The 16,715-nt window shown below is 37.4% G+C and overlaps 1 protein-coding gene across 6 annotated transcripts in view; it reads right to left on the reverse strand.

The window, feature by feature from the left end:
* sema4ba (sema domain, immunoglobulin domain (Ig), transmembrane domain (TM) and short cytoplasmic domain, (semaphorin) 4Ba) overlaps nucleotides 1-16,715 on the reverse strand; it is a 138,333-nt gene that overhangs the window by 4,219 nt on the left and 117,399 nt on the right. For all 6 annotated transcript variants that reach the window (XM_058751467.1, XM_058751468.1, XM_058751469.1 and 3 more), the window contains 10 exons: nucleotides 14,189-14,287; nucleotides 13,406-13,517; nucleotides 13,189-13,305; nucleotides 11,629-11,786; nucleotides 6,272-6,453; nucleotides 5,632-5,782; nucleotides 3,638-3,848; nucleotides 1,954-2,069; nucleotides 1,370-1,527; nucleotides 219-307 (listed from right to left, as the gene is read on the reverse strand). In XM_058751467.1, coding sequence (XP_058607450.1) covers nucleotides 219-307; nucleotides 1,370-1,527; nucleotides 1,954-2,069; nucleotides 3,638-3,848; nucleotides 5,632-5,782; nucleotides 6,272-6,453; nucleotides 11,629-11,786; nucleotides 13,189-13,305; nucleotides 13,406-13,517; nucleotides 14,189-14,287 — 1,393 coding nt within the window. The remainder of the gene's footprint in view (nucleotides 1-218; nucleotides 308-1,369; nucleotides 1,528-1,953; nucleotides 2,070-3,637; nucleotides 3,849-5,631; nucleotides 5,783-6,271; nucleotides 6,454-11,628; nucleotides 11,787-13,188; nucleotides 13,306-13,405; nucleotides 13,518-14,188; nucleotides 14,288-16,715) is intronic.

Genomic DNA, 16,715 nt, shown 5'->3' on the forward strand with positions numbered 1-16,715 from the left:
CATGCAACCACTTCAATTACTTAGAGTCTATCAGAGCGCATTGCTGGAGGTGCTATGTAAATGCGTTTGGTCATGCCACATGCCACAGTGCTTTTGTAACTGTAACAGCTTGTCTTAACCTCATGCACTCTACAGCACTTTGTGGTTTGTTGGAAATAAGGTCTTCAAATATTGATTCATATGGGGTTTAGGTATTGTAAAGCATGGCTGTTACTCACGTGGTGGAGTTGGTTTTGCAGAACGAGGGCTAGCTATTGTAATTTTGCATACTGCAGTGTTGGCGTCATCTACATCTTGTTGCCATTGGCTATAAAGGAAAGAGCAGGGTAAACGAAAATTCAATTCATCTGTTCTGGGCTCAGTAAGATTTATTTTTTAAAGAAATTAACACTTAATTTTTAGCAAGGACACATTCAATTATTCAGAAGTGACAGTAAAACATTGTTAATGTTACAAACGTTTTCTAATTTAAATAAATGCTGTTCTTTTGAAGTTTTTATTCTAAGAATCCTGAAAAAAATGTGTCATGGTTATTGAGCAGCAAAAACAGATTTCAACATTGATAATAGGTAATAAGAAATATTTGATAATGAAGTATCATGTGATACTGAAGTAATGGCTGCTAAAAATTTTGCTTTGTCAATAATACTAATGTAAAATTATATATATGCATGCTTTACTTTTTTTTTTTTACTATTCAAATTCATTTGAATGTTTTTGGAAGACAAAGATAAAAAAAAAAATATCAGGGTACAAGTGTCCTGATAATCATAATAAAAAAAAAAAAAGCCTTATTTAAAAAAAAAATGAAATTCCTGTAATAAAAATTAACCATAAACAGTAAATCAGTTTTGTTAAAACATTATTAATATATATATATATATATATATATATATATATATATATATATATATATATATATATACATACTGTATATATATATAAAGTTAAAGTCATGTGGTGCAAAGAACAGGAAATTATGTCATAGAGAGCATCCCTGCAAACCCTCATGAACCCTCATGTGTCAAGGTCAATAAGTCTCTTAAAATATCAGATAATTTGACAGACAAGATTAGACCAGGTTGTAAAATGTAAAAACGTAATGATGCTTATAAATAAACAATTCATGAAACTTTAATTTAAAAAAATATATATTTTAAAACTTTTTTGAAAATAATTATATACTCAAGGAAAACATTTTATTTTTATTTTTTTATTATTTGCCTTTTTTTATGGTTACACCACAGTTCTAGAATTCATTTATTTGTGTTTTGTGAAACAAATATGTATGCTAATAGTTTAAACTTGTTAGTATACTAATTGAAGTCCAATAGTTGGATGCCAGAGCAAGTAATGGAAATGTACTAACCTCTTAGTTGGCACATGTTTGATATTTGAACACTGCTTCCCTGTCCAGGCACAGTAAGGATCTCTAGACAGCACACACTCTCCACAGCTCTGGTAGTTGGAGCAGTTGGCAAGAGGGATTTCAACCAGCCCAGAATAGCTGGACACAAACAACAGCCCCTGTTGGAAATGCAAACACAACAGAAATAAGACACCTTCTCAGGACGGCCGCTCCTTAGGACAACCTATCTACAGAACTATGATAGATCCAGTGTAGAAAGACGCTCGGTATGCATACAGTAAATGTTAATACACGATAATTGCACTGACAGTGGTAATAATCCTTTTTAAAATAGTTCTTATGGTGTAACTCATACAGATAAAGTATAGACTGAGTAGTGTACAGAAAGAGACACTGTTTGTTTCCCATCTGTTCACAGTTCCTCAGAGAGGAAACAGGGATGCAATTATCTCCCTTTCAGGCCTCACTATCTCAACGGCTGAAAGGTCCCTTTGCCTTCCACGCTGTCTTTTCACTAATGCATTACATTCTCCAGCGTGCATAACAAATGCAAAGAAGATGAGTTTAAGAGTAAAATGAAGTACCTTCTCATCATCCAGTTCGATGTGTTGTACAGACTGAGGCTCGGGGAAAATCACCAGCTCTTCAATGATATACATCTTGTTCTTAACGTTGATGGCTTTGTGGATCCTGCCGTCATCTGAAACATAACACAAGTGATGTGAGATGATGTACTCAAGGGCCTGGGCCATTTTGTGAACAGGTAGCATAACATTAAGTATATTGTGAGTTGTGACAAGTTGAAAGTGGCTAGTTGCCATTCAGTATCGCTGGGAAAATGATCCTAACTTGCTGGTAAATGAAGCCAACTCACAAAACAAAAACAAGATTAGATCCGTAGCTAGTCAGAACTCTTACAAATGTATTAGCACTGGATTTCATAGTGTCGCAAATTTCTTTCCAAATTTGAGATTTATGTTCTTGAATTGCACATAAAATTCCCATCTTTTTGGACTACACAATTGTAACATAAACTAATGAACTTTATGTGATGCATAATTGAAACAGGTAAGATTTCTACACACATACACAAATCATGGCATCGTTTATTATTAACTATTTGCATCTATTTGATTTTAGCACAATAATCATGTGTTAAAAATGAAACCTTTAATTGTGAAAAAAAAAAATAATAATAATAATAATTCAGTTAAAAACAATGAACATGATTAAAATATGTCTAGCTGTGGAACAAGCAGTATTCAATTAGAAAATGTATGAGATTGGGGAAAAAAAATTATTGATGACTGATTTATTGATGACAAAGATATAAAACTGGTTATTGTGGGGTTAAAATACATTTTGTTTATTAATACTATTATGGATATCTTACCTGTTAAATTTATTAAACTGATAAACATGCATCACATTAGGTTTTATTAGTTTGTTTGCTAAAATTGTTCAATCCAAATGGATCAAATGCACATTATAAATTGATGGCTTAATATATTTTTTTTTATTTTATATTATTGAATTTTATTATTATTATTATTATTGTTGTTTTAATCTGACGGTTGAAAGCAGTTCAGATTTTCGTGTTTTCACTCTGCTGTGTTGAAACACAGTTTATTTAAAGGGATAGTACACTCAAAAATGAAAATTGCTATTATTTACTCGCCCCCAAGTTATTCTAAATCTGTATGAGTTCCTTTCTTCTGTGGAACACAAAAGAACATATTTTGAAGAGTGTTGGAAACCAACCAGTCACTGGTTCCCAATGACTTCTAAAGTAGGAAAAAAAAAAAAAATATATATATATATATATATATATATACACTATATGGAAGTCATGGGACCAGAAACTGTTTGGTTACCCACATTCTTCAAAAGATCTTCGAAATTCATACTGGTTTGAACAACTTGAGGAAGATTTAAAATTTTTGGGTGTACTATCCCTTTAAGTACTCAACCTGTAGTTACACACCTGCTTGAATGTCTAAAGTAAAATATAAAGTCATGTTGCTTGATATTAAACCTTGATTTCCCAAGTCTAAAATCCCCTAGTTCAATCCTAACGGAGACTGGAGCAAGAATGAAAGAGCCTTTAATGCAGGAATATTAGTATAAAATCAGATTTGCTCCGGTGTAAGCTGCTAAACAAAAAAAAGCTAATTTGATCTTGATCTGGCACAGTTTCACTGAGACTGTAGTAGGTCAAGCCTACTCTAGTTTTACTGAAATTGCTGATGCAGTGGTCTCAGTCCTCACCTGTGCCAATGAAGAGCACGTCGTATGTCTTGTGGAGAGCCTGTACTCGGTGCACAGCGAGCTGCGTGTAGCGCACGTTTCGTTTGAGCAGCAGAGGCTGGCTGCGGATCACGCTGTCCATGAGGAAGTGGTCCTTCACAAAGTTCAGCACTTTATCAGGCATGTGCAGGGAGGAGGAGATCCCTTGGGCGCGGGCCGTGTTGGTGATGCACTGCAGGAAGATGGAAAAAGACGCCTCAGAAACACTGCACAATATCTCTATCACTCTTTTTCTCTGCAGTCAGTGATTTTTGGTGAGTGGCAGCCAAAATCAATGTAACTTTCAACACAAACACCAATGTCAAGTCAGATTGAAAGTGTGATTGAAAAGATCTTGTACTCAGATGACCTGAACTCACGGTCGAACAAGCTTTGGTCTAGATGCTGTCTGAGAATTAAACTTGGTAGCTAGAACCTGCATGCGAAATTCTCATTACAGACAATCACCAATGTATAAGATGTTCTATACAAGTCACTGTGAAATCAAAATTCTTATGTTTTTCATGCAGTGTTTATTAGAAATCATTTATCTGTGCACATCATTATTTATTTTTTTACTCCCTAAAAAAGTAACTAATTAAGTTAGTTACTTTTTATGGAAAGTAATACGTTACCTTACTTTTTTGTTACTTTTTAAATCTGGGCAGGGCTTGCTTGTTTGTTTTTAATATAAAAAAGTTATTCTTTTACAAATATAAAAGCCCTTTCACACCAAAAGGGAAATGAATACACTTCAGGCTGAAGGAAATGTAAATTTATGTCTGTACAGTAGAGGGCGCAGCTCACAAATTGCATGAAGAATATGACACAAGAGAAAGAAGTTCAACACTATTCAGCAATAACAAATATGAAACACAAATGTGTCATTTTTGCTTATTAGTATGGTTGAATTGGATCATCGAAGGTCAGTAGCAAAGACATTGGATAATAAAATGGGATTAAAAAGAAATTTGTCATTTAACATACAGTATTTAATAATTGCAGGCTTGTATAATATTCTGAGTTTGCAGTTGACTGTTTTTATTCATTTTGAGGTACACTGAATCTGTTTTTGTGCAGTGAGATTAGTAAATGCATGTTGACATTTAGTCTAGAACTACAGTAACATCATGTTCACAGCGCACACAACGCTTCTACACTTACTCCCGCTTTCTCTCAACATGGCAACATGAGAGCTGTCAGTCAAGACATGGGAAACAAAGTAACTGGTGTTACTTATTTGAAAAAGTAACTCAGATATTTCCTCCTAAATGAAAAAGTAATGCGTTACTTTACTAGTTACTTAAAAAAGTAAATTGATTATGCAACTCGCGTTACTTGTAATGCGTTACCCCCAACACTGTTTATATATATTTTAAATTTGTGTTAAAGTATATATTTAGTATTTAATAATTGATTAATATTGTATTTAATAAATTATTTTTTGTGGACTAGAGGACTATTTTCCCAGAATGTACAGTATATATGACATTTTTTGAATGGCAGGTCAGTAAATCACAATTCCTGTCATTCCAATTCTAATTCCACTTCCTGTGGGATGTGACCAATTCCATTCGAATTTGAGTCGAATTTTGCACAACCCCATGTCTGGCCATTGTGTTGCGTCTAGTGCTGCTTTGTGTTTCTTGCCTTAAAGTGATAGTTCACCCAAAAATGTATATTTATGTCATCATTTACTCATTCTCATTTATTTCAAACCTGAGTTTCTTTCAGTTCCCATTGACTTCCAATGTATTATTTGTCCATACAGTGGGAACAGAAACTCTTTAGTTACCAACATTCTTCAAAATATCTCCTTTGTGTTCAACTGAATAAAATCATACAGATTTGAAATGACTTGAGGTTGAGTAAATAATGACAGAATGTTTTTTTTTGGAGTGAACTAACCTTTAATCGTTGCACTTCTGTTCTGTTGCACTCCATCCAGTAGTTTTTGAAGAGAACACGAAACTTACCGCTCCAGGTCTGGGTTCTGGTACTGGGTGGTTGTAAGTGTACCACTGCTGCGTCTCGCGATTAACTTCCCGGTAACGTCCATTAAACGCCTCTTCAACCTGGTCCATAGTAAACGCACATACAGCTGAGCTGCCTGAAGCACCTTTGTACCTGCGCACACAAACACAACAATCATTACAATCGATCTGAATATGCACACATATCACATGCAAACCAAACCAAACACACAGACCTTCCATAAAATAACAACCCCACTGACACACATCTTTAAGAGTAACAGCAGCTCAAAAATCTGACTGCACACAAAATGCAAAAAACGTCTCATTTACCCTCAGACATAACAGGTGCGTAGGCGGACACAAGAGGGAGGCTATTCTGAGCATCTGCAGTCTCGCTGACATCTCCTGCCTGTCCTGTATCTTTTACCCCTATGTTAATGCACTCAATCAATACCCACAACTCCTACTCTAAGCACCGCAAAAAAAGCAGTCTGGTTGAGTGCCAGGCAGGGTTCAATAACAGAAATGAAAGCTGAATTTCTAAAAGGTTTACAAAGGAACACAAACATAGCTACAAATATACGCTCTGTATTATCTGTATACTAAATGGGCTTCCAAGTGATATAGGGTAATACGTTACCATTGTGAGGTGAAGACTCCATAAAACACAGTACTCTTCCAGGCCTCTTTGCTGGGGGTCAGTACAAACATGTCCTGGATGATGTTGAAAGGGAACCCATCGTCAGGAAGTGAACAAAGGAGCTGCGCTTTTAGAAAAGTCGTCCATTTCTTCTGAAGAACCCTCTCTCCACCTTTATCACCCTGTGAAAATACATACAGATCAGGGTTATTTTTGTATCATTTACAGTACATACTGTTATAGTATTTATTTTTTTTCTATTCCAAATTAGGTTTTATTTTTATATTTCAACTGGTAGTCATGGGATTGATTCCTAGAAAACACACAAACACTGGCAAAATGTATACAATGAAGTTGCTTCGGACATAAAGTTTGCCATGAATGTGAATGTAAAGGGAAGAAATGTGCACTTCTGACCACAAGAGGGAACTAGTAGCTGCTGTCAATGCCAACAAACTGATGTAGCCAATGGAAATGCTGATCATAATGGCAGCATTCAATAAAATCTGTTACATATTCTATTACATAAAGATTTAGAACTGGACAGGGACCGCAGCTTCTATCACATGTTGTGCATTAAGGCTGAGTACAACAGTGTGTTTTTGTGATTGGGGCCCTGAGGGTTGTAAAGGCTTTAACTTTGGTACTTCTAAGTCCCTTAAAACAAAACAGCCAGTATAATTCAAGGGCTTTAATGTCTATCAGAAGAAAAAACAGCCTGTTATGAGAATTACTCATTAGTGGGCAATGTTATGGATCTGTTTTACATTTTAACATATATAACATACAGTAATGTTCTGTTTATATTAACATATATAAAGGCAGAACTAATCATTTTTTGGCATAATAACTTACAGAATATGCATGCAGCTGACCACAAATCTTTCACCAGCTGTACCTCAGTTTATTTTCATTAATGAAATGACAACAACGGAAGAAAATTAGGAAATGATGTAACTAATTCTTGGATTCGCAAAGACAATTGCTTAATCTGATACTGACTTGACTTGAACTTCTCCCTTATCATGCTTTCATTTTAAGGAAAAAGGCATAGTGGAAATTGCAAAAACGAAGGGAGGTTGGATAATAAACCTTATGACACAGGTAAAGAAGAAAAAAGCCACACCATGAATCAACTAAATATTTTTGTTTTTCAGAGCAGCTTTATATTAGTGTCAACCTTCTCTCAAGCAGAACTTCATACCGAACAGCTGAACAAATAAATGGACTGAGAGATAAAAATCAAAGACAAGAAGAGAAAGAGACGTTTGGGCAGAGAACAGGGCAGAGAAACAGACAAATGTAAAGTACAAATGGCCTGAATGACAGCCAGAGGTACGTAAAGCAGAGGTCCCAATAGCACCATATTTATTCATCCATCTCAGCTGCTCTCCAAAGAAAATGAGCTTTCTTCTAATTATAATATTATTGTAATCCAGCACGCAGGACAACGCCTTCCCCTACCAGCAGGACGGCAACAACACATTCCAATAAAATCTTTTAAAGGGAAACTCCCACCCATCATTGAACAGCAGAGTTTAAGACTGAGAACAGCTGAGGGCTGAGTTAAGAGCCATTCATACCAAGAACGATAACTATAAAGATAACTATATTAGAGCCCACACCAATGCATGGTAACATTCTGTTTCACAGGAAGTTTGCACACAGTTTGGACGTCTGTGGCTTTAAATGCTTGAGCTCAAATTGAGAGCTTTCTGATTGGTTGTCATTGTTTTTATCTTTCATCAGCTAGAAAAAAAAGGTTATTGTTCTTCTTTGTTGTTATCATTATAGGTGTGTCAACATCCCAATTCTTATAGAATTAGGATGATTTTTAAAACTTTACACTGTAATACATGAAAGTACTTGAACCATCAAAATTGTAGTTAGCTTTCTACAAATAAACTTTTTTTAAGCTAATCACTTACATTATATAATAGCAAATAATTTTGGTTTTAGGTTTTAAGACAACTTTGATGAAAGGTTTTGATCCACTTCAAATGTTGACTAGTGTATATGTATATATATGCACCTTTAAAAGCTTTGCTCAGAAGGAACTGAGTTGCCATGTATGCAGCAGCTTCCACATATGTCATTCATTTTAAAATTGAAATGAAAGGATTACAACTTCGGCTCATTGTCTCATTGTCATTTTGAGTGTAAATGATATGGTACAAACCCAAGGCGCTATTCAGAAAGAATCTTAAAACAATATGGAACTGTTGCAGTACATAAATGGATAGTCTTACATGCATCACAGTTTCCACTGGAATTTGACATGGTCATCAGTGCAAAAGTGCACCGATATCCATATTATAGTGACACTTGATTGGAGGTAAGTTAGGAGTCAAAAAGAGAAGAAACCGAAATATAGAGCGCAGTGGAATTGAAATCATTCCCGGACTTCAAAAGCAAGACGAGAAGGCAAATGAATCTTGCAGATGTTTCACTCTGCTCATGCACCGTTCAGAACAGACAGGGTCAGTTCTTTAACCCAACTGGCAACGTAGAGACTCTCTTAAGATTCAGATCACTCCTTGTGCACAAATGCACTGCTTTGAGACGAAGAGCATAAGCATAGGAAATTACATTTCTGAAAAGTCAAAGATGTGATGTGAAGGAAAGGACTTGTGCATCGGCCCGTAAGCTTGGCTTTGTTGCGTATCACATCAAAGAATGCAAGACAATTAAGTCTACTAATGTGCTTTGCAGGAGTCATTACAGTTGTTTACTATATGAGAGAAGATAAGGTACAATACCAAGAAAATGCAGCATATAAACATAATCATTTCATTCCCTTCCTCATGGCTGGGCTCCAGTGGATCTGGCAGAAGGAATATGGGGCATGCTAAAAAGGGAACCTGGGATAATGTTTAAGGTACTGGATGCAAATAAGCAGGCCACATTCCCCTGGCATGGCAACCATTTAACTGTCAGGAGGCATTTCATGCAGGCTGTGTGATAATCCATATTACAAGGCAGGGAGACAGGAGAGCATGAACCTTCTATCGGCTGCCACTTGGTGAATTAGCTGGTGTGAAAACGGAAACCATTAGTTAATTATCCTTAGTGAAGCTGGTTTAAAAAGCCTATTTGAATGAGCTACATGGCAATCGCTGAATGTCTCTATTCATCACTGCCATCACTGTTTGAAAATACCAAGGGGTCAAAGTTAGCATAGCACCGTTACCCCTGCTTGTAGATGCCATAAGTACACTTCTGTACCTCAAAATCATTTTTCTTCACTGACGGCCAGTTAAAATTATTTGTGTATTTTGACTAAATAGATTATTTTGCAAGCAACATATAAATAGTTTAAGCAATATCACATTAGCAAGAGAGCTTCTGTTAGGAATATCAACACAGCAATACTGATATTCAGACCAACAGTACAATTATATGACATTGTTTTTGTACTTTTCAATTAACCAGTCCAGTAGTTAATATGTAGAAACACACATTTGACTGTTACTTTGCCTACTTGTGTTCTTCTAAATGAAAGTAGTTCCAAACAAGTCCACAGCTGAATTAACTTTCAGGTGTCTCAAAGCAGTTTGGTTAGAAGTAATTGTTTGAGTGAATGATTCAATGTTCTCCATCTGTAAAACCATAATTTCAAACCAACAGACATTATACCAATTTTTGTGGCACGTACCGGCCATGATGGTGGTGCATTTGTATTCAGGGTTGTTGAATTAACTGTCAGGTGTCTCACAACAGTGTGGTTAGAACTATTTGTTTGAGTGAATAATTCAAAGACTCACTCACCAGAGCTTATTTGATCCCTAGATAAATCAATTGTTTCAACAAATTGGTTGATGCAATGATTCAATGACTTACTCACAAAGCAAGATGCTTGTTTTGTTACTGAATGACTCAGTTTAAACAAATCAGTTGAGCCAATGATTCAATGACTCACTCATAAAGAGAGTCACTGAATGAATCAGTGGTTTGAACAAACTGGTTGAGTCAACAATTCAGTTCAGTGAGTTTTCAGTCTTTAAGGCTGTGCCCTGTCCAAGGCTTTTGTAAATGATGGGTTCATTCCCTTGGAAGTTACTGACTGTGCCGGCATACAAATCTCCATCTCTAAAAACCATAATTTCAAACCATCAGATATTAACAAAGCAAGTCTGAAAAGATTGTTGCATACATACAATTCATTACACCAATTTTTGTGACACACAGCAGCAATGATGGCCGTGGACTTTGTATTCAGGGTTGCTGAATTAATTGTCAGGAGTCTCAAAGCAGTGTGGTTACAACTAATTGTTTGAGTGAATGATTCAAAGACTCACTCATCGGTGCTTATTTTATGCCTGGATAAATCAGTTGTTCCAACAAATTGGTTGAGGCAATGATTTAATGACTTATAACGTGAGACGCTTGTTTTGTAACTGAATGACTCAGTTTAGACAAATCAGTCAAGTCAATGATTCAATGACTCGCTCCCAAAGAGAGTCACTGAATGAATCAGTGGTTTGAACAAACAGGTTAAGTCAATAATTGAATGACTCTCTAAAAAAGAAATTCACTTACTTTGTTCCAGAATGAATCAGTAAACAAATCATTTGAGTGAATGATTCAACGACTCACTCATAGACAGTGCTAACATAATTCAGTATGTCTAAAACAATCAAACACAGACAAGCAGATCAATACAAACAGTGAAAATTCCCATTGATGTTGGACTAACTGTTATATAATATATTAAACTAATTATTTATTAGTTCTTTTCCCTCTTTATTCACTACTGAAGAGTTTGTGTCTTTGCACATATGATGCCATTGGCTATTTAGTGTTGTTACAGCCTAATTTTCCTGCAGATCCAGTCATATAGCATTTACAACTCAGATGATTGGCTCGAAAATACCTGGATGCACCCACAGGATCATTTTCTTCAGGTAGTATTGACCTCTCTGAAGGAACTGTGAGGAATGTGTGTGCTTTGTATGTAATGTGCATTTTCAGCTGCCCCTCAACTCGATGGAAGAACGTGAATATTTGCTGAGCAGTGATAAGAATTTGAGACGCTCTGCATTGAAGAATGTGTCTTTGAAACAGAAACCTTTTAATCTCTCTGAAAGGTAGCACACCTCTCTCACCTCGGTGTGACAGATAAAAACCATCATGCAGTCAATGTAAGCGCACACACACACACACACACACACACACACAATATGTTCCACATCTGTGCACCAATATTAACATGCACAAACATACTGGCATGTATTCCTTTCCACTGCATTTGTATAAATGTTGTGTCTGTACATGTATGTAGTTGAATTATTGCTGCAGGCGGAATAGCCCTAATCCAACCGCCTTCGACATTGTGTTTATACCAAACTGTCCCTCACCTTACACACGCGAGCGATGCGTGACACAATGGTGTTGTCAAAGAAATCGAACTCCTTTCCCGCTTCACTGAAGAAGAAGTAAATCTTATCATCATCGCCGACTGCGTTGCCTTTGGGCAAACTCTCCTGAATGTAGGCTGAGCCCACAAAAGCGGGGTCTGTGGGAGAAATAAAAACAAGTGTCAATCCACGCCATGCAACGTACACAGAGACAGCAGCGTTTGTAAGTAATGTGGACTTTATGTATAGCCACTGGTCCACATGAAACCCCTTTTACATGACAATCTTTAGTTGTAATTACTGATAGAAATCTTTTGTTACACTATCAAAGTGCTTAGTATTGATTTTGCATATGTGTCTTTCATCAACTTTGCCACTTATGGCAAAATATTAAGCTATTACTCAGTACTCTTTAGTAAAGTGAGAAGGGTTCAACTGTGTAAACTGACGCTAAATTGATTTGTTTTGCTCTCTGTAGTCTTGCTTTACATGAATAATTCGCTGCTGTGCCAAAATTGCATCTCAGTGGTAAGTTCAGGGGAGTTGAGTCCCTAAAGGGAATGAGGGTAATTGTGCCCGCTGATAGAGTCATTTACTTCCATGCTGTTTGCGCTATTGTAGTGAATTACTTTAAAAAAATTTGTTCAACTATCTTTAAGTAATTCAGGCACTACAATAGCGCAAACAGCATTTGTAACAACATGACGGAGTAAACGACCACAATAAAACTTTTTGTTCAACTATCTTTTTGTGGTCGTTTACTCCGTCATGTTGTTACAAACCTGTATGACTGATCTTTTAATCCTCTTTAAATCAATTTTGATAATTAAAATAACTTAATAAATAAAATAAAATACAAATATAAGAAAACATTTAACTTAAAAAACAAACAAAAAAAAACACTTGAAAGTTAGAAGAGTTGCCTTGGCAAGTTGAAGTAAAATTATTACCTAAATAAAGAATTAATTAAAGCTCTTATGTAGGATAAAAATGACAAAATAAAAATGAGAAAAGAACAGAGTTTCCTAAAACAAAATAAAAATAAAAACTGAAAAAATAAATACCATAATATTATATAAATAATACAACAACAACAAAAAAAATCACATCATGGACTCAAACATCCATTTCCATGGATTTCCATGTGCAATAATAGTGGAATGTTAATTTTACCTGGCAAAAAAACTTTTGAGGTGACAATGAACAGAATTAATATAAAATGTAAGTATGGCTGCTTTAATATCTAAACATTTATGGCTATTTCAGTTAGTATTGAGTTGGCTGTGTACCTTTTGTTTCTACACACTGGTAGAGTAACATTAGAAATATCGAGCTTAGAAGATATTCCGTTCAATCAAATGCATTTTATATCACTTTTCACAATAAATATTGTTCTTAAGCTTGAATATAAGGTCCGGAAAACTTCCTAAAAGACGTTAGCAGCAGGTTAAACTGAATTGTGGCAGGTGATTAATGTGCAAGTTTTTGCACAAATGCACAAAAATGCTGCCATTGTTAGTGTATCATTAAGAGCAGGATGGTAGTGGATGTGGCTTTTACCTTGAAGCCAGTTCAGTGAGTTTTCAGTCTTTAAGGCTGTACCCTGGCCAAGGCTTTTGTAAATGATGGGTTCATTGCCTTGGAAGTTACTGACTGTGCCGGCATACAGTTCTCCATCTGTAAAACCATAATTTCAAACCAAAAGTTATTAATAAAGCAAGTCGGAAAAGAGTGTTGCACACATACAATACATTACACCCATTTTTGTGGTACGTACCGGCCATGATGGCCGTGGACTTGTATTCAGGGTTGAAAGGACACCGGCTACGACCATCTTCAGTGACTATTTCTCCCATTTCATTGCGCACCAGGGAAAAATCAGATGTGTTCTGGAAGAAAAAAGACACAGGGACATTCTTATAAAGATAGCAAGCACTGTCTCTTGTAACCGACTGTCCTGACTGCTCAGTGCCTGTGTAGATCTAAACAAGGACCTTATTTTGCTGAACAGAACGCCATGTTATTGCGATAAGTCTGAAGAGATAGTGAGAGCAGGATGAACGCACTCAAAGTGAAGGGATGATGTGTGTACTATAGACTTTGTGTGGGCCAAGAATACTGATAAAAATTATGTTTGGAAGGATTTGCAGCTGAACGCACTGGTTATTTTTTTGTTTGTGTCTTAATAGGGGCATAAAGGTAAAATATGCATCTGCAAACCATTTCAGGGGGACAGCTGTGATAGAATCAGCTAGTGTAGGCGAAGTACACTATCCTAAAGCTTCAGTTTTAGTGGTCAGTGTCGACACCTCGAATGCATAGACCGATCCAGGCATAGTCTCCAGAGTGAAGGGTCTAAGTAAAGTGCAGGGGCATAATAATTTCTCATCCGAGCAGCATCTACCCTTAGGGAGAGCTGAAGAGTGTATTTCTGAGGACATTTTGATTGACTGAGTAAATTACATGGATAATTAATTCCTCCCCTGCAGCCTGTTAAAAGCATGGAGAGAGGTGGTGAAATCCTGTAGGAGAATAGAACAAAATGAAACTCATTACTTACAATGTATGCGCAGATAGGGCTGAAAGCATACGTTCCACACACGTACAGGTGAGTGCTGTTCACGCGCAGTAAAATCTTGATGTAATTGAAGCAGTCAGTCTGGATTTAAAAAGTGGAAAAAAGGAAATGCATAAGATAGGGAGAGACAGATAACAATTTAAGACTTAAGATGTGGATGTGACAGTGCAGGGCCTTGATGAACCATTAGTTAATTTGGAGTCCTAACATTTTAGATAACAAGAACCCCAAAATATGATGATCCCCTTGCAATGGACCCTGTTCATAAAATGAAAAGGCAGCTATGTATTTTCATGAATATATAAAGACTCATTTGTACTGTTTGTGACAAATAGTACTCTAGTGAAAAAGTAATATATTTAAAATACATTTATTTATTAACATATTTACTGGCATATCGCTCAAGACTTAATGATATAATGACTTAATGACTTAATGAATCTGGTTTGTGGCCCTCCGTCCAACTGCCACAACAGGTCGCCTCTCCATCATATTGACTCTCACAGCACACATCACACTGGACTGCATTTCCCATCATCCATTGCACTGATCACACAGCTGTCACAAATCACACACTCACCTGAAAGCTATTACACCCACTATAAAACACACTCAGATCCTGATTTAGTTGCCTAGTATTGTTCTGCGTTTACCATCTCTCCAAGTGATAGCTGCTTTACGGAGCCTTTTCCTGTCTTAGTTTCTAGTTCAAGTCTTAGTCTAGTCTCATTGTGTTTCCTGATTTCCTAGTTCCTGATTCTTGCCCATGTATTTTGGATTAACCCTTTGCTTGCTGTTTCGGACTGTGATTGTTCCTCGCCTGGACTTTTGCTCATGTTATTGGATTACCCCTCTTGTCAAGCTCTCTGGATATTGTTCGCCGATCAAAGACCCACGTTTGCCCTAGGATTACTCCTCTGTCTTGCCTGTGCCATACCTATTTGCTGTTGTTCGACCCTGCCTGTGTTTTGACCATGTTTCATAATAAAAGCTTGCACTTGGATCCTCACGTCTCGTTCGCCCTGTTACAGAATACTAGGCCACTCAAGGATCCAGTGGCATTTCTAAAGGACCCTAGCCAGGTATGGACCCATTCGACCAGCTGCTCGACCTGCGACAAAGGAGTTTATCCATTGAGGAGTACGTCACTCAATTCTGTGAGTTATCTTATAGGGTACCTTTGGATGAGGTCGTATTAAAGGACATTTTCTGTTTTGGACTAAGTGAGCCCATAAAGTCATTGTTACCTGAGGGGAAGTTTAATTGTAGTTTAAAGGATTTTATGGACTATGCTTTGCTGTGTGCTGGCTCTTTGTTCACTGTGGGTGTCGCGGATGAGGATCGCAACACTGCATCTATGACTGAAATGGTGGCTGTACCAGAGTGCACTCACAAAATGGCGGCCACAGCAACTGGTCACATCATTACTGCCATTCATGAGTCCAGTCAAGTCACAGATGATCTCCGGGAGTCCAGTCAAGTCACAGATGATCTCCGGGAGTCCAGTCACTGTTGATCGTCCAGAGTCTCATCACTTCTCGTCTGTTCTTCCAGAGTCCTGTCACTCCCTGTCTGTTGCACCCGGATATTCAAGGTCAGTCCTTCGAGATCCCAGTCTGGTATCCAGTGTGAAGGATGCACCGCTGGTGTCTGCATGCGCAGCTGGTATCCCCAGACCCACTCACTCTAACCCTTCTGTACCTGAACTAATTTTCCTGTCTGAAGCACTTCCCATGATGGGGATCGCTTTGTGTTGCGTTTGGGATGCATACACCACCACAGAACTGCCCGAGGTGGCGACGTCCACTATGATGTCTTCATGCTCACTTCAGCACCCAGCAATGCACTTTCAGCCTGTCATGTCACGGTCGAAGGAACCGTTGCTGAATTCTCCCTGCATCCTGATGGTACAACTGTAGAACTTCCAGAGGTGGCGCCATCCACTGCAGACCCTTTAGAGGTGTCAATCTGGTTCGTGGCCTTCCGTCCAAATGCCACAAGAGGTTGCCTCTCCATCATATTGACTCTCACACCAAACACCACACATCACACTGGACTGCATTTCCCATCATCCAGTGCACTGATCACACAGCTGTCACAAATCACACGCTCACCTGAAAGCTATTACACCCACTATAAAACACACACTCAGATCCTGATTTAGTTGCCAAGTAATGTCTAGCGTTTAGCACTCTCCTAGTGTTAGCTACTGTACCAAGCCATTCCGTGTTTGTTTCCTGTCTAGTCTCTAGTATTGTTCTGCGTTTATCATCTCTCCAAGTGATCGCTGCTTTACGGAGCCTTTTCCTGTCTTAGTTTCTCGTTCCTAGTTCTAGTCTTGTGTTTCGTGATTTCCTAGTTCCTGATTCTTGCCCATGTATTTTGGATTAACCCTTTGCTTGCTGTTTCTGACTGATTGCTCCTCGCCTGGACTTTTGATCATGTTATCGGATTACCCCTCTTGTCAATACCTCTGGATATTGTTCGCCGATCAAAGACCCACGTTTGC

Source organism: Onychostoma macrolepis, chromosome 18 (assembly GCF_012432095.1).
Source record: "Onychostoma macrolepis isolate SWU-2019 chromosome 18, ASM1243209v1, whole genome shotgun sequence".
NCBI classification, from domain to species: domain Eukaryota; kingdom Metazoa; phylum Chordata; class Actinopteri; order Cypriniformes; family Cyprinidae; genus Onychostoma; species Onychostoma macrolepis.